At 43.9% G+C, this 17,461-nt stretch overlaps 1 protein-coding gene across 2 annotated transcripts in view; it reads right to left on the reverse strand.

Annotated features, from left to right (window-relative positions):
- The window catches only part of BDP1 (BDP1 general transcription factor IIIB subunit), a 1,097,554-nt gene that overhangs the window by 942,382 nt on the left and 137,711 nt on the right, over positions 1–17,461 (reverse strand). For both annotated transcript variants that reach the window (XM_069224223.1, XM_069224213.1), the window contains exons 10-12: positions 15,719–15,985; positions 9,058–9,321; positions 1,725–1,988 (exon numbers count right to left, since the gene is read on the reverse strand). In XM_069224223.1, coding sequence (XP_069080324.1) covers positions 1,725–1,988; positions 9,058–9,321; positions 15,719–15,985 — 795 coding nt within the window. The remainder of the gene's footprint in view (positions 1–1,724; positions 1,989–9,057; positions 9,322–15,718; positions 15,986–17,461) is intronic.

Raw genomic sequence — 17,461 nt, forward strand, 5'->3', positions numbered from 1 at the left:
AAGGGTGTGTTCTTTGTTTAGCTATAGCAGCCTCTGTACATTATTTGAGTTGATGATGCACAGTCATCATCGACAGGTCGGGCATGATGTTGTCTTGAAATAGAGGACCATTTTCTGGTGACTAACTTGGTAGCAGTGTCCATTCAGACAATGATACACGTTTTAACACCAAGGGACCTTGCAGCATAAGGCCTGCTTCTGAATGCATCAGTTGCATTATAGAAGGAATCTCAAAGACACTGCTCCATACTCCTGTGAAAGAAAATCAGAGTTGATCCAGAGTGGATTGTCACCAGCTCTAAGGTAGAGGAAATAACTCCTCCAGGTTGAACACTAAAAGTTAAAGTGAAGACTCGTTTTTCCAGGAATTCCAATCCCCTCTGGCCCGATTCCTCTTGATCACACACACTAATAAAACCGCTTTCCGCTGCAAAATGGCTAGCAGGCAAAAAAGCTACAGACTGTCATTACCATCATCCTTATGAAGTGCTCCAAGCCACTTCAGTGCTAAAGACTCCAGGTCTGAGAAAGGCCAAACAAAACCAGTTCTTAACCAAAGTCTTGAAGTATAAATTATGAATGTCTAACTACAAAGAATGTTAGCAACTAAGACAGCCTATCTTCTAGCAGAGTTTGATAAATTCACAGAAGAGCTAAGAGATGTCCGGTTGCAAAGAAACATTCTCACTGCAGTGTATGCCTTTAACCTCGATTTAATATACTTACAGCAAATTCCTATAGTCTGCCTTATGAGTGAAAAATCAACACCTTAAACATCACTCTAGCAGCAATGGGGATGTGGGGTCAGTGCAAATGTCTAAGCATGGCTGAGATACGCTCTTACTAGGACACGTTCACTTTCACTTTAATAGTGAATTCTGCAACACCAGCAGTTGTTTCCTAAGGTGATCAATCAAAAAAGAATGGTGTCCTTAAAGAATTCCTAAGTGTACTTATTTAAGGCACACTTGGCAGGCTTGCTGCTGTTCAGAGAAGACAGAAAAAGCTGGAGTAAGAACAGTCTTAAAAAAAACACCAAGACTGCTGTAGCTTAATGTACATAAAATGATTGAATCCAAAGATATGCAGAGTTAATAAAATAGTATGCATAGGGATCTACCCACCCAAATGAACAAGAAATAAAGACTGGTCGCCTTTGATCCTTTCACTGCATTCTGGGGCAGTGGAATGTACTGGCTGTCTTATTGGTTCAGAGACTTTTTCTTGCTCTCAATAGGAGGTGGTGTTTCTACTCGAGGTTCATTTCTTGATTGCCACTTCAACTCTAGCCGCCATTTAAAATAATGGCCATTTTCGCCAATTAATATTTTTAATCTGCTTTCTAGAATAAATGATGGCTCTATCTACCGTCGCCCACTCATCTGCTACTTCATCCAGATAAACCTTGCTTCCAATTCTAGTGAAAGTAAGTGAATCCATGTAGGTGGACGTAGATCTATGTCCCAATTTGTTTACCTTTGTAATTCACACATCCATTGTATTACATAATTACACAATAATCCACCACTGACCGAATTTCATTGTAGAAACTGCACAAACAGGGTGTTACCTACCAGCCCTAATAGACTGATTGATAAAGCTCTCTGTAGGGAAAACTGGTAATATTTGGGCCTATGGTCTATATAGCTACAAGCATGTATTACAATATTTAAAGTCCCTGAATCAAATTGCAAACCACAAGCTTAACACACTAAATATCTTACTTTTTTTGCTGCTTCTTTGTGCATTAGACGAATCAGGAGGTATGTTATCTGCCACAGGATTTGGTACTGGTTCACTGAAGTCAGAAATGTTCTTTTTCTTCTTCTTTTTAGTAGAAGCAGACTCTGAGACGGGGGGTCCTTCTTGGATATTGAGAGATCCTTCGTTGTCTTTTTCTTCAGTCCTTGCATCTCCTTCACTACTAGAAATATTAGCCACTTCGATAACCTTCGAGGTGTTTGTTGCTTCACCACTGATAACTTTGCCTGTCATAAATAGGAAAAAAAGTTGACATTCTCTATGTTGTTTTCTTAGCTTTACGCATAAAAACAGCCTAATTCTAGATCAAGGTATACAATTTCACTATTAAAGATGGCTACAAAACAGAATATGCAGCTAACAGCCCCATAAAGAACCAAAAGCATAATTAAAAACTACTAAAGAGTGGGGAGATAGGCCATAAGGTACCACAGAATGACCGCCAATCTACCAGGCCCACTGCAACAGCCAGGGTACTAGTTACACCCAAACAGCCAGGTTATCAGACTTGTCACAAGAGCCAGGGTATCATCCAAAACAGGACAGCATTGCTATCAAGACATACATGATAGTCAAGAGATCTAGGACGGAAGGGATCATAGCTGTTTCACAACCCTACATAGAACATCAGTATATTCAAGCCACTAACATTTAAGATAAAATAAAATATGAATTACCTCACAACAACAAGAAATAGGACCCAGAACAAAGAGGAAAAGGCCCCAAGACTAATCAGAAAACACCTCCCTCTAAGATTGATAAGTGAAAAGCTCCCTGCCCAAACCAAACAGGTCAAAGAATCTCTTCAGACCGAAAGGCTAAACTCTCCCTCAGACCAGAGACCAATGGTCCTCCCAAATAAGTAGGCCAAAGGCCTCCAAGACTAAACAGACCAGAGCCATGTGTACCAAACAGGCCAAAGAGGGAAACAACTTCAACCAAACAACACAAGTCGTTTTCCATACAAGAGTAACCATGGAAGAGTAACTATGCTTGCCTAAACAACGCATGGCTTTTCTGTGCCTTAACCACGCATGTGCTGAACTATGCATATTCCTGGTTAAGGCACAGAAAAAGCCATGCTTTGTTCGGGAAAGGATGCAGTGAGCTAAGTGGGGCAGGAGTGGGGGTGGATTAAGGGATTGGGGTGGGCTGGGGGGGGCTGGGATATTTGTTTTTTCTATTTTTTTTTTTAAGGGGTGGGGTTTAGGTATTTTTTTTTTATAAGGGCTTAGGGTGGGGGGAGGTCAGGCTACTTTTTTTGGGGGGTGGGGGGCAGGAGTGGGGGAGCCTGGGTATATTTTTGTATTTAGGGTAGAGTGGGGTAGTTTATTTTTAAATGGGTTGGACAAGGTTGAAGGGACAGAAGAGGAAGGATCGGGAGAGGACGCAGTGAAGTAAGTGGGGTTAGGGCAGAGTTGGTGGGTATTTTTTAGAGGTAAGGGTGGATTTAGGGCTTAGGATGGGTGGTGGGTATCGGAGCACTTAAGCTTTTAGGGGCTGGGTTGGGAGGTCGGATATTTTCTTTTTTTTTTTTACGGCTCAGGGTGGGATCAGGGTTTTTAGCCTTGGTAAGGCGGCAAGCCTCAAAGGACTGTCACCTCTGAAATGCAAATCTGGCTCCTCTCACAGGATCAGAGTTGAAGTGGACCACCGGAGCCAAAAAGGTTCCCTAGCACTCCAGAGTCTGAGTCCATCATGGCTTTACCCCTCCTGGACTCCCAGACGACACCTGCAGGCTCTGCACGCAGCCCCCATCCACCACGACCACTCCAGTAAAGAAATCCTGACACCTAAGGGCACTTCTGGAGCTGTTGTCCCTGAGCCGGGGACAAGAGGACCAAAGGTGCCTACCTGTGCCATAGCGTCATGAGGCCTGAGCCTTGCTGTCTGTTCAGCCCGACTGGCCTCCTGGCCAGAGCCTGCAGCCTCTTTTCACAGTGACCAATCTCCATAGAAAATCATTGGGTACCCAACATTGTTTTGCACTCTGCAACCAACTGTCCCTGTGCCACTGAGAGTGCTGCCTTACACCTTGCCAACTACTCATCTTAACACCCAGCGAATGGTTCTGAGAGTCGCTGTATTTTACCTGTTTGCAGAACTTGTTTTTCCTCCCTATAGGATAACATTGCAGAACTCTTTAAAGTGAAAAGAATTCCTATTTAAAAACGTACTTTCCTGAACGATTTTTCTCTAATGCCTAAACATATATAAAGATACTTGCTATTTTTATTAATTGGTGTGGATCTCCTTCTTGAGTCGTGCCTCTCATTTAATAACTACTGTCTGTATTTGTAGATGTCTTGCACTTCTCTGTTTTAACCCTAGAGCTGCTCAACCCCATTAACCCTAAATGGAGAACTTTGGTTTTACATAGCAAGCCCTATCCACTGACTGGGGAAAGCCTGAACCCCTTAAGAGTATTCACATAGTACACAAAGGGCCAGCTTCTACACCTGCTGACACCAGGACCTCAGATGTGTTGGACTAAAGAAGAAGAACTACACAGAAGACTGGCGAAAAGGAAGAACTGAGAAGCAGCAACTCAATTGGCCCCAACCCTGCCGCCCAGCCTGCTGTCCTCAACAATAGCGCAAAAGTTGGCTTGTTCTGCAGCTCTGCACTGTTCTGACTCCAAAAGTCTGAGAGGACTGCCAGCACTTCAAGGAACCACCAGCATCTCCTACAGACATCCAAGAAGAACTGTGAGAGCCCCAGACTGTAGAAAAATCAACATCAAAAAGCATCACTGCATCCGAGCCCCCTGCTCGATTCGAAGTGGGACAACAGAGTCGTGAGATCCTCCAGCGGTGAACCCCACCTTGTGTTTGGCCAGATTAGTCCCCCAATTGCTGCTTGCAGCCTCTTCTGTGCAGAAACCGAGAACCACGAGTAGTATTCATGACACGAACCAACCAGAAAGAGGACCACTGCACATGCATCCCCCAACAGCCCGAGCTGCCATGGACCGTTTGTGTGTCTGCATGTCCAACTTCCTAAAGACTTCAGCCCCCTTTGGGTTCAGCCGGACCAGTCACCCAGTCCCCAACTGCAGCCTCTCTTCCCCAAAACCGTTTCCCATTAAAGTGAATGGGACAACTGACGCTGTGAAGCACCTCTGTACGCAGACGCCCTATGCATCCTGAAGCGACCCATTGGTGTTGCTTTGGACCTGGGCCGTACTTACCTTACCTAAAGATTTATCCTATATTTTGCTGCTAATTACCCATACGGAGCACATGTGCCTTCTCCCATATGATAACATTATCACAGAGTCAATACAAGTGTATTTTATTGTGACTTAAAAATTAATAACTCGAAAAGTACCTACACAATTATGATGATCTAGTTGTATACATTCATATAAAAATCTGTGTTACTGGTATAACCTGGTGCCATATTTCTTTAATGAATGTGTACCTCACTTACTGGCTCTGCATATGCAATAAATACTTAACACTGTCCTCTGATAAGTCTAAACTGCTCACCCAAACTACCACAAAAAGGAACATATGGGGTTATTTTAACCTCTGTCAGCTGATAACTGTCACCTGTACTATCTGCATTGTGTACCCCTCCATTGGTACACTACATATATAGCCAGCATCCTACAATGAGGCACAGGCATACAAGCTTGGGGCTGCAGCCTGGATGGGTGCAAATCACACTACACTATGGGCCAGATGTAGGTATATTCCAATTTCCGACTTGCAAATTGCGAGTCAGAGCGATTCGCAATTTGGGAGTCGAAAATTAGAATGTAGGATGGTGTCCCTGACTCCATCTGCGACTCGCAAGGGGGTCGCAAAGGCCCACCTCATTAATATTAATGAGGTGGGTCGCAATTTGCGACCCCCTTGAAACTCGCGGCACTCACAGGGATGGTGGCCTGCTGGAGACAGCAGACCACGATGTCTGTGACTGCTTTTAAATAAAGCAATTTTTTTTGTAATGCAGCCCGTTTTCCTTAATGGAAAACAAGATGCATTACAAAACTAAAAAATAAAACGTTTTCGTTTCATTTTTTCAGAGCAGGCAGTGGTCCCTGGGACCACTGCCTGCTCTGAAAACATGTTTGCAGTTCCATTCACAAAGGGGAAAGGGTCCCATGGCGACCCCTTCCCTTTTGCGAATGGCTTACCACCCATTTCAAATGGGTGCAAACTGTGATTGCTTTGCGACCGCGTTCGCGGTCACAAAGCAATCTGGCATTGCACTGCGACTCGCAATTAGGAAGGGGACTCCCCTTCCTAACTGCGACTTGCAAATTTGTTTGGCGATTCGGTAACCAGGTTACCGAATCACAAAAGGAGTTTTGTGCATTGCAAACTGCAGTTTGCACGTCACAAACAGCGAAATTCGCTGTTTGCGACGTGCAAACTGTTTGCTACATCCGGCCCAATATATGCAAGTGAAGAGGGCTGGGGAAGGAGGAGGGCATGAGCAGCTTCGACCACTGGGGGTGACTAAACCAGATTAAGAGACACATTGGGATCTGGACAAGCAGGTAGATGGTGAGACCCTGGGCTGACCTGCCCTTTGTCAACCTGCCTCATTTTACCCTTCAGCATAAGAGGCGCGATGAGCACAGGGAGTGCGCAGCACTCAATGAAACACTGCACTGGGGCAGGGTACCTTGCAAAACTATGGCAAATGACGGCCGCACTCACTAATGTTGCACAAGATACTCCTTGATCCCAGTGTTCTCTCACTGTGCACCAAAGGGTCATGAATGGGGTCTCCGAGAGGTGTGGAAGCACAATATTGGTGTAACTAGTACCACACATGGTGCATTGCTGGACCAAAGCACTCCTCCCTCCCAAAACAACAACAAATTGAAACCTTCTGGACAGAGTTATGACAGGGGGACATGGATCACAGGAAAATGGAATGGAGTCTGCCCTCTCCCGCTTCTTGACAGCATGCAATACTTCAAACATGGCTTACCAGAAAAAAGAACAGGCTATAAACCATCAGAGGTAAAACTTCCAAGTCAACAAACATATATCCCAGAGACCCTTACACCGAAATGGGTAAATGTGACACTATACCAACTGCAACATGGGGTACCAGACAAACCACTGGAATCAATAGATTGTAGCCACAAGTTCTTCAGTAAAAACCCCACAGTGTTCATACAACGATGTAATCATGCTGAGAGAAAAAGTCACAGGTGAGATGAACATCCATCTTATTTGTAACTTTGCATGTCCAAGTGGTGTTCTGAGCTCAGCTGAAAAACCTGTGGCAATACAATGAAGAATGGTAATAAGTATTGAGAGTGGCCATACTTTAGACATATTAGCCCTGAAGAAGTTCCTCCTCAAAAAGGAATGAAACAAGTTGTTTATTTTTAGATCAAGATGGAATAAAGAAGTGTTGGTACCTACTGGCTCTAGTGGAAATGGACATGTTTCACTTTTGAAGTGGAATGCACTCAATAAGTTCTAAATTGTTTATGTATCTTTTTGTACGGGAGCAGTGCTTTAAGCAGCTGGACAATGGAGGAACTGCACTAAAGCATACTGAAAGGACATATAAGGGGGGGGGGGTGTTCTTTGTTTAGCCATAGCAGCTTTTGTATATTATTTGAGTTGATGATGCAGAAACAGGCATCATCATCAGGTCGAGTAAGATGCTGTCTTGAAATAGAGGACCATTTGCTGGTGACTAACTTGGTAGCAGTGTTCATACAGACAATGATACACATTTCAACGCCAAGGGACCTTGCAGCATGAGGTCTGCTTCTGAATGCATCAGTTGCATTATGGAAGGAATCTTCAAGACACTGCTCCATACTCCTGTGAAAGAAAATCAGAGTTGAGCCAGAGTGGATTGTCACCAGCTCTAAGGTAAAGGAAATAACTCCTCCAGGTTGAACACTAAGCTGAAAAGTTAAAGTGAAGACTCGTTTTTGCAGGAATTCCAATCCCCTCTGGCCCGATTCCTCTTGATCACACACACTAATAAAACTGCTTTCCGCTGCAAAATGGCTAGCAGGCAAAAAAACTACAGACTGTCATTACCATCATCCTTATGAAGTGCTCCAAGCCACTGAGTGCTAAAGAATCCAGGTCTGAGAAAGGCCAAAAAAAAAAACAGTTCTTAACCAAAGTCTTGAAGTATAAATTATGAATGTCTAACTACAAAGAATGTTAGCAACTAAGACAGCCTATCTTCTAGCAGAGTTTGATAAATTCACAGAAGAACTAAGAGATGTCCGGTTGCAAAGAAACATTCTCACTGCAGTGTATGCCTTTAACCTCGATTTAATATACTTACAGCAAATTCCTATAGTCTGCCTTATGAGTGAAAAATCAACACCTTAAACATCACTCTAGCAGCAATAGGGATGTGGGGTCAGTGCAAATGACTAAACATGGCTGAGATACGTTCTTACTAGGACATGTTCACTTTACTTTAATAGCAAATTCTGCAGCACCAGCAGTTGTTTCCTAAGGTGAGCAATCAAATAAAGTATGGGAGTCCGTAAAGAGTTCCTAAGTGTACTTATTTAAAGAACACTTGGCAGGCGTGCTGCTGTTCAGAGAAGACAGAAAAGCCTGGAGTAACAACTGTCTTAAAAAAAACGCCAAGACTGCTGTAGCTTAATGTACATAAAATAATTGAACCCGAAGATATGCAGAGGTAAGAAAATAGTATGTATAGGGATCTATCCACCCAAACGAACAGGAAATAAAAACTGGTCGCCTTTGATCCTTTCACTGCATTCTGGGGCAGTGGAATGTACTGGCTGTCTTACTGGTTAAGAGACTTTTTCGTGCTCTCAATAGGAGGTGGTGTTTCTACTCGTGGTTCATTTCTTGATTGCCACTTCAACTCTAGCCGCCATTCAAAAAAATGGCCATTTTCGCCAATTAATATTTTTTATCTGCTTTCTAGAAAAGTTTCATGGATAAAAGATGGCTCTATCTACCGTCGCCCACTCATCTGCTACTTCATCCAGATAAACATTGCTTCCAATTCTAGTGAAAGTAAGTGAATCTGTTTAGGTGGACGAAGATCAATGTCCCAATTTGTTTACCTTTGTAATTCACACAGCCATTGTATTACATAATTACACAATAATCCACCACTGACCGAAGTTCACTGTAGCAACTGTGCACAAACAGGGTGTGACCTACCTGCTGTAACAGACTGCTTGATAAAGCTCTCTGTAAGGAAAACTGGTAATATTTGGGCCTATGGTCCATATAGCGATAAGCATGTATTAAAATATTTAAAGTCCCTGAATCAAATTGCAAAACACAAGCTTAACACACAATCTCTTACTTTTCTTGCCGCTTCTTTGTGCCTTAGACGACTCAGGAGGTATGTTATCTGCCACAGGATTTGGTACTGGTTCACTGAAGTCAGAAATGTTCTTTTTTTTCTTCTTTTTAGTAGAAGCAGACTCTGAGATGGGGGGTCCTTCTTGGATATTGAGAGATCCTTCGTTGTCTTTTTCTTCAGTCCTTACATCTCCTTCACTACTAGAAATATTAGCCACTTCGATAACCTTCGAGGTGTTTGTTGCTTCACCACTGGTAACTTTGCCTGTCATAAATAGGAAAACAAGTTGACATTCTCTATGTTGTTTTATTAGCTATAAGCATAAAAACAGCCTAATTCTAGATCAAGGTATACAATTTCACTATTAAAGATGGCTACAAAACAGAATACGAAGCTAACAGCCCCATAAAGAACCAAAAGCATATTTAAAAACTACAAAAGAGTGGGGACATAGGCCATAAGGTACCACAGAATGACCGCCAATCTACCAGGCACACTGCAACAGCCAGGGTACTAGTTACACCCAAACAGCCAGGTTATCAGACTTGTCACAAGAGCCAGGGTATCATCCAAAACAGGACAGCATTGCCATCAAGACATACATGATAGTCAAGAGATCTAGGACGGAAGGGATCATAGCTGTTTCACAACCCTGCATAGAACATCAGTATATTCAAGCCACTGGCCTTTAAGATAAAATAAAATATGAATTACCTCACAACAACAACAAATAGGCCCCAGAACAAAGAGGAAAAGGCCACAAGACTAATCAGGAAACACCTCCCTCTAAGATTGATAAGTGAAAAGCTCCCTGCCCCAACCAAACAGGTCAAAGAATCCCTTCAGACCGTAAGGCTAAACTCTCCCTCAGACCAGGGACCAATGGTCCTCCCAAATAAGTAGGCCAAAGGCCTCCCAGACTAAACAGACCAGAGCCATGTGTACCAAACAGGCCAAAGAGGGAACATCCTCAACCACACGTTGTACACAACACAACACGTTTTCCAAGCAAGATAAACCATGCTTTCCTAAACAACACATGGCTTTTTCTGTGCCTTAACCACGCATGTGCTGAACTATGCATATGCGTGGTTAAGGCACAGAAAAAGCAATGCTTTGTTCGGGAGAGGATGCGGTGAGGTAAGTGGGGCAGGGGTGGATTAAGGGATTGGGGTGGGAAGGGGGGGGCTGGGCTATTTTTTATTTTTTTTTAAAGGAGTCGTGGTTTACTTTTTTTTTTTTTTTAAAGGGCTTACGGTGGGTGGGGGTCTGGCTATTTTTTTTTGGTGTGGCAAGAGTGGGGAGCTTGGGTATATTTTTTATATAGGTTGGGGCGGGGTAGTTTATTTTTAAAGGGGTTGGACAAGGTTGGAGGGACGGAGGAGAGAAGAGGAAGGATCGGGAGAGGACGTGGTGAAGTAAGTGGGGTTGGGGCAGGGTTGGTGGGTATTTTTTAGAGGTAAGGGTAGATTTAGGGCTTTGGGTGGGTGGGGGGTGTCAGGGCGCTTTAGTTTTTAGGGACCGGGGTGGGAGGTCGGGCTTTTTTTTTAATGGCTCACAGTGGGATCAGGGTGTTTAGCCTTGGTAAGGCGGCAAGCCTCAAAGGACTGTCACTGCTGAAATGCAAATCTGGCTCCTCTCACAGGATCAGTGTTGAAGTGGACCACCGGAGCCAAAAAGGTTCCCTAGCACTCCAGAGTCTGAGTCCATCATGGCTTTACCCCTCCTGGACTCCCAGACGACACCTGCAGGCTCTGCACGCAGCCCCCCTCCACCACGTCCACTCCAGTAAAGAAAACCTGACACCTAAGGGCACTTCTGGAGCTGTAGCCCCTGAGCCGTGGAGGAGAAGAGGACCGAATATGCCTAGCTGTGCCAGAGCGTCTTGAGGCCTGAGCCTGGCTGTTGGTTCAACCCGACTGGCCTCCTGGCCAGAGCCTGCAGCCTCTTTTCACAGTGACCAATCTCCATAGAAATTCATTGGGTACCCAACGTTGTTTTGCACTCTGCAACCAACCGTCCCTGTGCCACTGAGAGTGCTGCCTTGCCAACTACTCATCTTAACACCCAGAGATTGGTTCTGAGAGTCGCTGTACTTTACCTGTTTGCAGAACTTGTTTTTCCTCCCCATAGGATAACATTGCAGAACTCTTTAAAGTGAAATGAATTCCCATTTAAAAACGTACTTTCCTGAACGATTTTTCTCTGATGCCTAAAAATATATAAAGATACTTGCTATTTTTATTAATTGGTGTGGATCTCCTTCTTGAGTTGTGTGTCTCATTTAATAACTATTGTCTGTATTTGTAGATGTCTTGCACTTCTCTGTTTTAACCCTAAAGCTGCTCAACCACATTAACCCTACATAGAGCACTTTGGGATTACACAGCAAGCCCTATCCACTGACTGGGGAAAGCCTGAAGCCTTTACAGAGTATTCACATACTACACAAAGGGCCAGCTTCTACACCTCCTGACACCAGGACCTCAGATGTGTTGGACTAAAGAAGAAGAAGGACACGGAAGACTGGCGAAAAGGAAGAACTGAGAAGCAGCAACTCACTTGGCCCCAACCCTGCCGCCCCGCCTGCTGTCCTTGACAATCGCACCAAAGTTGGCTTGTTCTGCAGCTCTGCAGCTGTTCTGACTCCAAAAGTCTGAGAGGACTGCCAGCACTTCAAGGAACCACCAGCATCTCCTACAGACATCCAAGAAGAACTGAGAGCCCCAGACTGTGGAAAAATCAACATCAAAAAGCATCACTGCATCCGAGCCCCCTTGCTCGATTCGAAGTGGGTCAACAGAGTCATGAGATCCTCCAGTGGTGAACCCCACCTTGTGTTTGGCCAGATTAGTCCACCAATTGCTGCTTGCAGCCTCTTCTGTGCAGAAACCGAGAACCACAAGTAGTATTCATGACACGAACCAGCCAGAAAGAGGACCACTGCACATGCACCCCCCAACAGCCAGAGTTGCCATGGACCGTTGGTGCGTCTGCATGTCCAACTCTCTAAAGACTTCAGGCCCCCTTGGGTTCAGCCGGACCAGTCACCCAGTCCCCAACTGCAGCCTTTCTTCCCCAAAACCGTTTCCCATTAAAGTGAATGGGACAACTGACGCTGTGAAGCACCTGTGTACGCAGACGCCCTATGCATCCCGAAGCGACCCGTTGGTGTTGCTTTGGACCTGGCCCCGTACTTACCTTACCTAAAGATTTATCCTATATTTTGCTGCTAATTACCCATACAGAGTAGATGTGCTTTCTTCCATATGATAACATTATCACAGAGTCAATACAAGTGTATTTTATTGTGACTTAAAAATTAATAACTCGAAAAGTACCTACACAATTATGATGATCTAGTTGTATAAATTTATATAAAAATCTGTATTACTGGTATAACCTGGTGGCAGATTTCTTTAATGAATGTGTACCTCACTTACTGGCTCTGCGTATGCAATAAATACTTAACTCTGTCCTCTGATAAGTCTAAACTGCTCACCCAAACTACCACAAAAAGGAACATATAGGGTTATTTTAACCTCTGTCAGCTGATAACTGTCACCTGTACTATCTGCATTGTGTACCCCTCCATTGGTACACTACATATATAGCCAGCATCTTACAATGAGGCACAGGCATACAAGCTCGGGGCTGCAGCCTGGATGGGTGCACATCACACTACACTATGGGCCAGATGTAGGTATATTCCAATTTGCGACTTGCAAATTGCGACTCAGAGCAACTCGCAATTTGTGAGTCGGAAATTGGAATGTAGGATGGTGTCCCTGACAGCATCTGCGACTCGCAAGGAGGTCGCAAAGGCCCCCCTCATTGATATTAATGAGGTGGGTCGCAATTTGCGACCCCCTTGAGACTCGCGGCACTCACAGGGATGGTGGCCTGCTGGAGACAGCAGACCACGATGTCTGTGACTGCTTTTATTTAAAGCTGTTTTTTTTTGTAATGCAGCCCGTTTTCCTTAAAGGAAAACGAGATGCATTACGTAACTAAAAAATGAAACGTTTTTGTTTCATTTTTTCAGAGCAGGCAGTGGTCTATGGGACCACTGCCTGCTCTGAAAACATGTTTGCAGTTCCATTCACAAAGGGGAAGGGGTTACCACCCATTTCAAATGGGTACAAACTGATTGCTTTGCGACCGCGATCACAAAGCAATCTGACATTGCACTGCGACTCGCAATAAGGAAGGGGACTCCCTTTCCTAACTGCGACTCGCAAACCCGTTTTGCGATTCGGTAACCAGGTTACCGAATCGCAAAAGGGGTTTTGTGCATTGCAAACTGTTTGCTACATCTGGCCCAATATGTGCAAGTGAAGAGGGGCTGGGGGAAGGAGGAGGGCATGAGCAGCTTCGACCACTGGGGGTGACTAAACCAGATTAAGAGACACATTGGGATCTGGACAAACAGGTAGATGGTGAGACCCTGGGCTGACCTGCCCTTTGTCAACCTGCCTCCTCATCTCACTCTTCAGCATAAGAGGCGCGATGAGCACAGGGAGTGCGCAGCACTCAATGAAACACTGCACTGGGGCAGGGTACCTTGCAAAACTATGGCAAATGACGGCCGCACTCACTAATGTTGCACAAGATACTCCTTGATCCCAGTGTTCTCTCACCATGCACCAATGGGTCATGAATGGGGTCTCCGAGAGGTGTGGAAGCACAATATTGGTGTAACTAGTACCACACATGGTGCATTGCTGGACCAAAGCACTCCTCCCTCCCAAAACAACAACAAATTGAAACCTTCTGGACAGAGTTATGACTGGGGGACATGGATCACAGGAAAATGGAACGGAGTCTGCCCTCTCCCGCTTCTTGACAGCATGCAATACTTCAAACATGGCTTACCAGAAAAAAGAAAACAGGCTATAAACCATCAGAGGTAAAACTTCCAAGTCAACAAACATAGATCCCATAGACCCTTACGCCGAAATGGGTAAATGTGACACTATACCAACTTCAACATGGGGTACCAGACAAACCACTGGAACAAAAGATTGTAGCCACAAGTTCAGTAAAAAACCCACAGTGTTCATACAATGATGTAACTATGCTGAGAGAAAAAGTCACAGGTGAGATGAACATCCATCTTATTTGTAACTTTGCATGTCCAAGTGGTGTTCTGAGCTCAGCTGAAAAACCTGTGTCAATACAATGAAGAATGGTAATAAGTATTGAGAGTGGCCATAGTTTGACATATTAGCCCTGAAGAAGTTCCTCCTCAAAAAGGAATGAAACAAGTTGTTTATTTTTAGATCAAGATGGAATAAAGAACTGTTGGTACCTACTGGCTCTAGTGGAAATGGACACGTTTCACTTTTGAAGTGGAATGCACTCAATAAGTTCTAAATTGTTTATGTATCTTTTTGTATGGAAGCAGAGCTTTAAGCAGCTGGACAATGGAGGAACTGCACTAAAGCATACTGAAAGGACATATAAGGGGTGTGTTATTTGTTTAGCCTTAGCAGCTTTTGTATATTATTTGAGTTGATGATGCACAAACAGGCATCATCATCAGGTCGAGTAAGATGCTCTCTTGAAATAGAGGACCATTTGCTGGTGACTAACTTGGTAGCAGTGTCCATACAGACAACATTCTCACTGCAGTGTATGCCTTTAACCTCGATTTAATATACTTACAGCAAATTCCTATAGTCTGCCTTATGAGTGAAAAATCAACACCTTAAACATCACTCTAGCAGCAATGGGGATGTGGGGTCAGTGCAAATGTCTAAGCATGGCTGAGATACGCTCTTACTAGGACACGTTCACTTTAATAGTGAATTCTGCAACACCAGCAGTTGTTTCCTAAGGTGATCAATCAAAAAAGAATGGTGTCCTTAAAGAATTCCTAAGTGTACTTATTTAAGGCACACTTGGCAGGCTTGCTGCTGTTCAGAGAAGACAGAAAAAGCTGGAGTAAGAACAGTCTTAAAAAAAACACCAAGACTGCTGTAGCTTAATGTACATAAAATGATTGAATCCAAAGATATGCAGAGTTAATAAAATAGTATGCATAGGGATCTACCCACCCAAATGAACAAGAAATAAAAACTGGTCGCCTTTGATCCTTTCACTGCATTCTGGGGCAGTGGAATGTACTGGCTGTCTTATTGGTTAAGAGACTTTTTCTTGCTCTCAATAGGAGGTGGTGTTTCTACTCGAGGTTCATTTCTTGATTGCCACTTCAGCTCTAGCCGCCATTTAAAATAATGGCCATTTTCGCCAATTAATATTTTTAATCTGCTTTCTAGAATAAATGATGGCTCTATCTACCGTCGCCCACTCATCTGCTACTTCATCCAGATAAACCTTGCTTCCAATTCTAGTGAAAGTAAGTGAATCCATGTAGGTGGACGTAGATCTATGTCCCAATTTGTTTACCTTTGTAATTCACACATCCATTGCATTACATAATTACACAATAATCCACCACTGACCGAATTTTATTGTAGCAACTGTGCACAATCAGGGTGTTACCTACCTGCCCTAATAGACTGATGGATAAAGCTCCCTGTAGGGAAAACTGGTAATATTTGGGCCTATGGTCTATATAGCTACAAGCATGTATTAAAATTTGTAAAGTCCCTGAATCAAATTGCAAACCACAAGCTTAACACACTGAATATCTTACTTTTCTTTCTGCTTCTTTGTGCCTTAGACGACTCAGGAGGTATGTTATCTGCCACAGGATTTGGTACTGGTTCACTGAAGTCAGAAAATTTCTTCTTTTTTTTCTTCTTTTTAGTAGAAGCAGACTCTGAGACGGGGGGTCCTTCTGGAACATTGAGAGATCCTTCGTTCTCTTTTTCTTCAATCCTTGCATCTCCTTCACTACTAGAAATATTAGCCGCTTCGATAACCTTTGAGTTGTTTGTTGCTTCACCACCGGTAACTTTGCCTGTCATAAATAGGAGAATTTTTTTTTTACATACTCTATTATGTTTTCTTAGCTTTACGCATAAAAATAGCCTAATTCTAGATCAAGGTGTACAATTTCAGTATTACAGAATGGCTACAAACCAGAATATGCAGCTAACAGCCCTATAAAGAAGCAAAAGCATAATAAAAACTACAAAAGAGTGGGGAAATAGGTCATGAGGTAAACGAGCATGACCGTCAAGCTATCAAGCCCATTGCAACAGCCGGGGTACTAGTTACACCCCAACAGCTAGGTTATCAGACTTGTCACAAGAGCTAGGGTATCATCCAAAACAGGACAGCATGGGTATCAAGACATAACACGACAGTCAAGGCATCTAGGAGGGAATTATAGCTGTTTCACAAGCCTGCATAGAACATCCAAATATCTCACCTCACAACAACAGGAAATAGGTCCCAGAACAAAGAGGAAAAGGCCACAAGACTAAGGAAACAACTCCCTCTAAGATTAGTAAGTGAAAGGCTCCCTGCCCCAACCAAACAAGTCAAAGAATCCCTTCTGACCAAAAGGCTAAACGCTCTCTCAGACCAGAGAGGCCAAAGGTCCTCGAAACTAAGTAGGCCAAAGGCATACCAGACTAAACAGACCAAAGCCACCTGTGATAAATGAGCCAAAGAGGGAAATGTCCTCAACCACACGTTGTAAACAACACAGATGTTTCCCACAGAAGCCAAACCACACTTGCCTAAACAACGCATGGCTTTTTCTGTACCTTAACAAAGCATGTGCTAAACTATGCATATGCATGGTTAAGGCACAGAGAAAACCATGGTTAGTTCGGGAGAGGACGCAGTGAGTTAAGTGGGGCTCGTGCAGGGGTGGGGGTGGTTTAAGGGACTGGGGTGGGTGGGGGAAGGTTGGGGCGGGCTATTTGTTTTTTTTTAAGGGGTGGGTGTTTGGATTTTTTTTTTTAAGGGCTTAGGGTGGGGGGGTTCGGGATATCTTTTTTTTAGGGGAGGGAGGGGGGATTTTGGGTATTTTGTTTTATTTAGGGTGGGGCAGTGTAGTTTATTTTTAAAGGTGCTGGGCAAGGTTGAAGGGAGGGAGGAGAGAAGTGGAAGGATCGGGAGAGGACACACTGAGGTAAGTATGGTTGGGGCAGGGTTGGTGTGTATTGTTTTTTATTTTTATTTTTAGAGGTGAGGGTGGATTTAGGGCTTAGGGTGGGTGGTTCCAATCACATTATTAAGGCATGAGTGGTTCCAGCATGCGTGGTTCCATCATACAACTGGCCAAAGACTTCTTCACCACTTAAAAAAGCTTAAGTACTCCCAGCCCAAGCAGGTTAAACCCAACCATACCATGCAGGCCAACTACACTCCTCTGATCACCCAACAAAATGGTGAAAAGTACCTTCCACTTCTATCAAATAAGGAAAAACCTAAGTCTCCCCCAAACTTAACAGGGAAGGGCCCTTGGACAACTACACCCGAA

Source organism: Pleurodeles waltl, chromosome 1_1, assembly GCF_031143425.1.
Source record: "Pleurodeles waltl isolate 20211129_DDA chromosome 1_1, aPleWal1.hap1.20221129, whole genome shotgun sequence".
Classification (NCBI taxonomy): Eukaryota; Metazoa; Chordata; class Amphibia; order Caudata; family Salamandridae; genus Pleurodeles; species Pleurodeles waltl.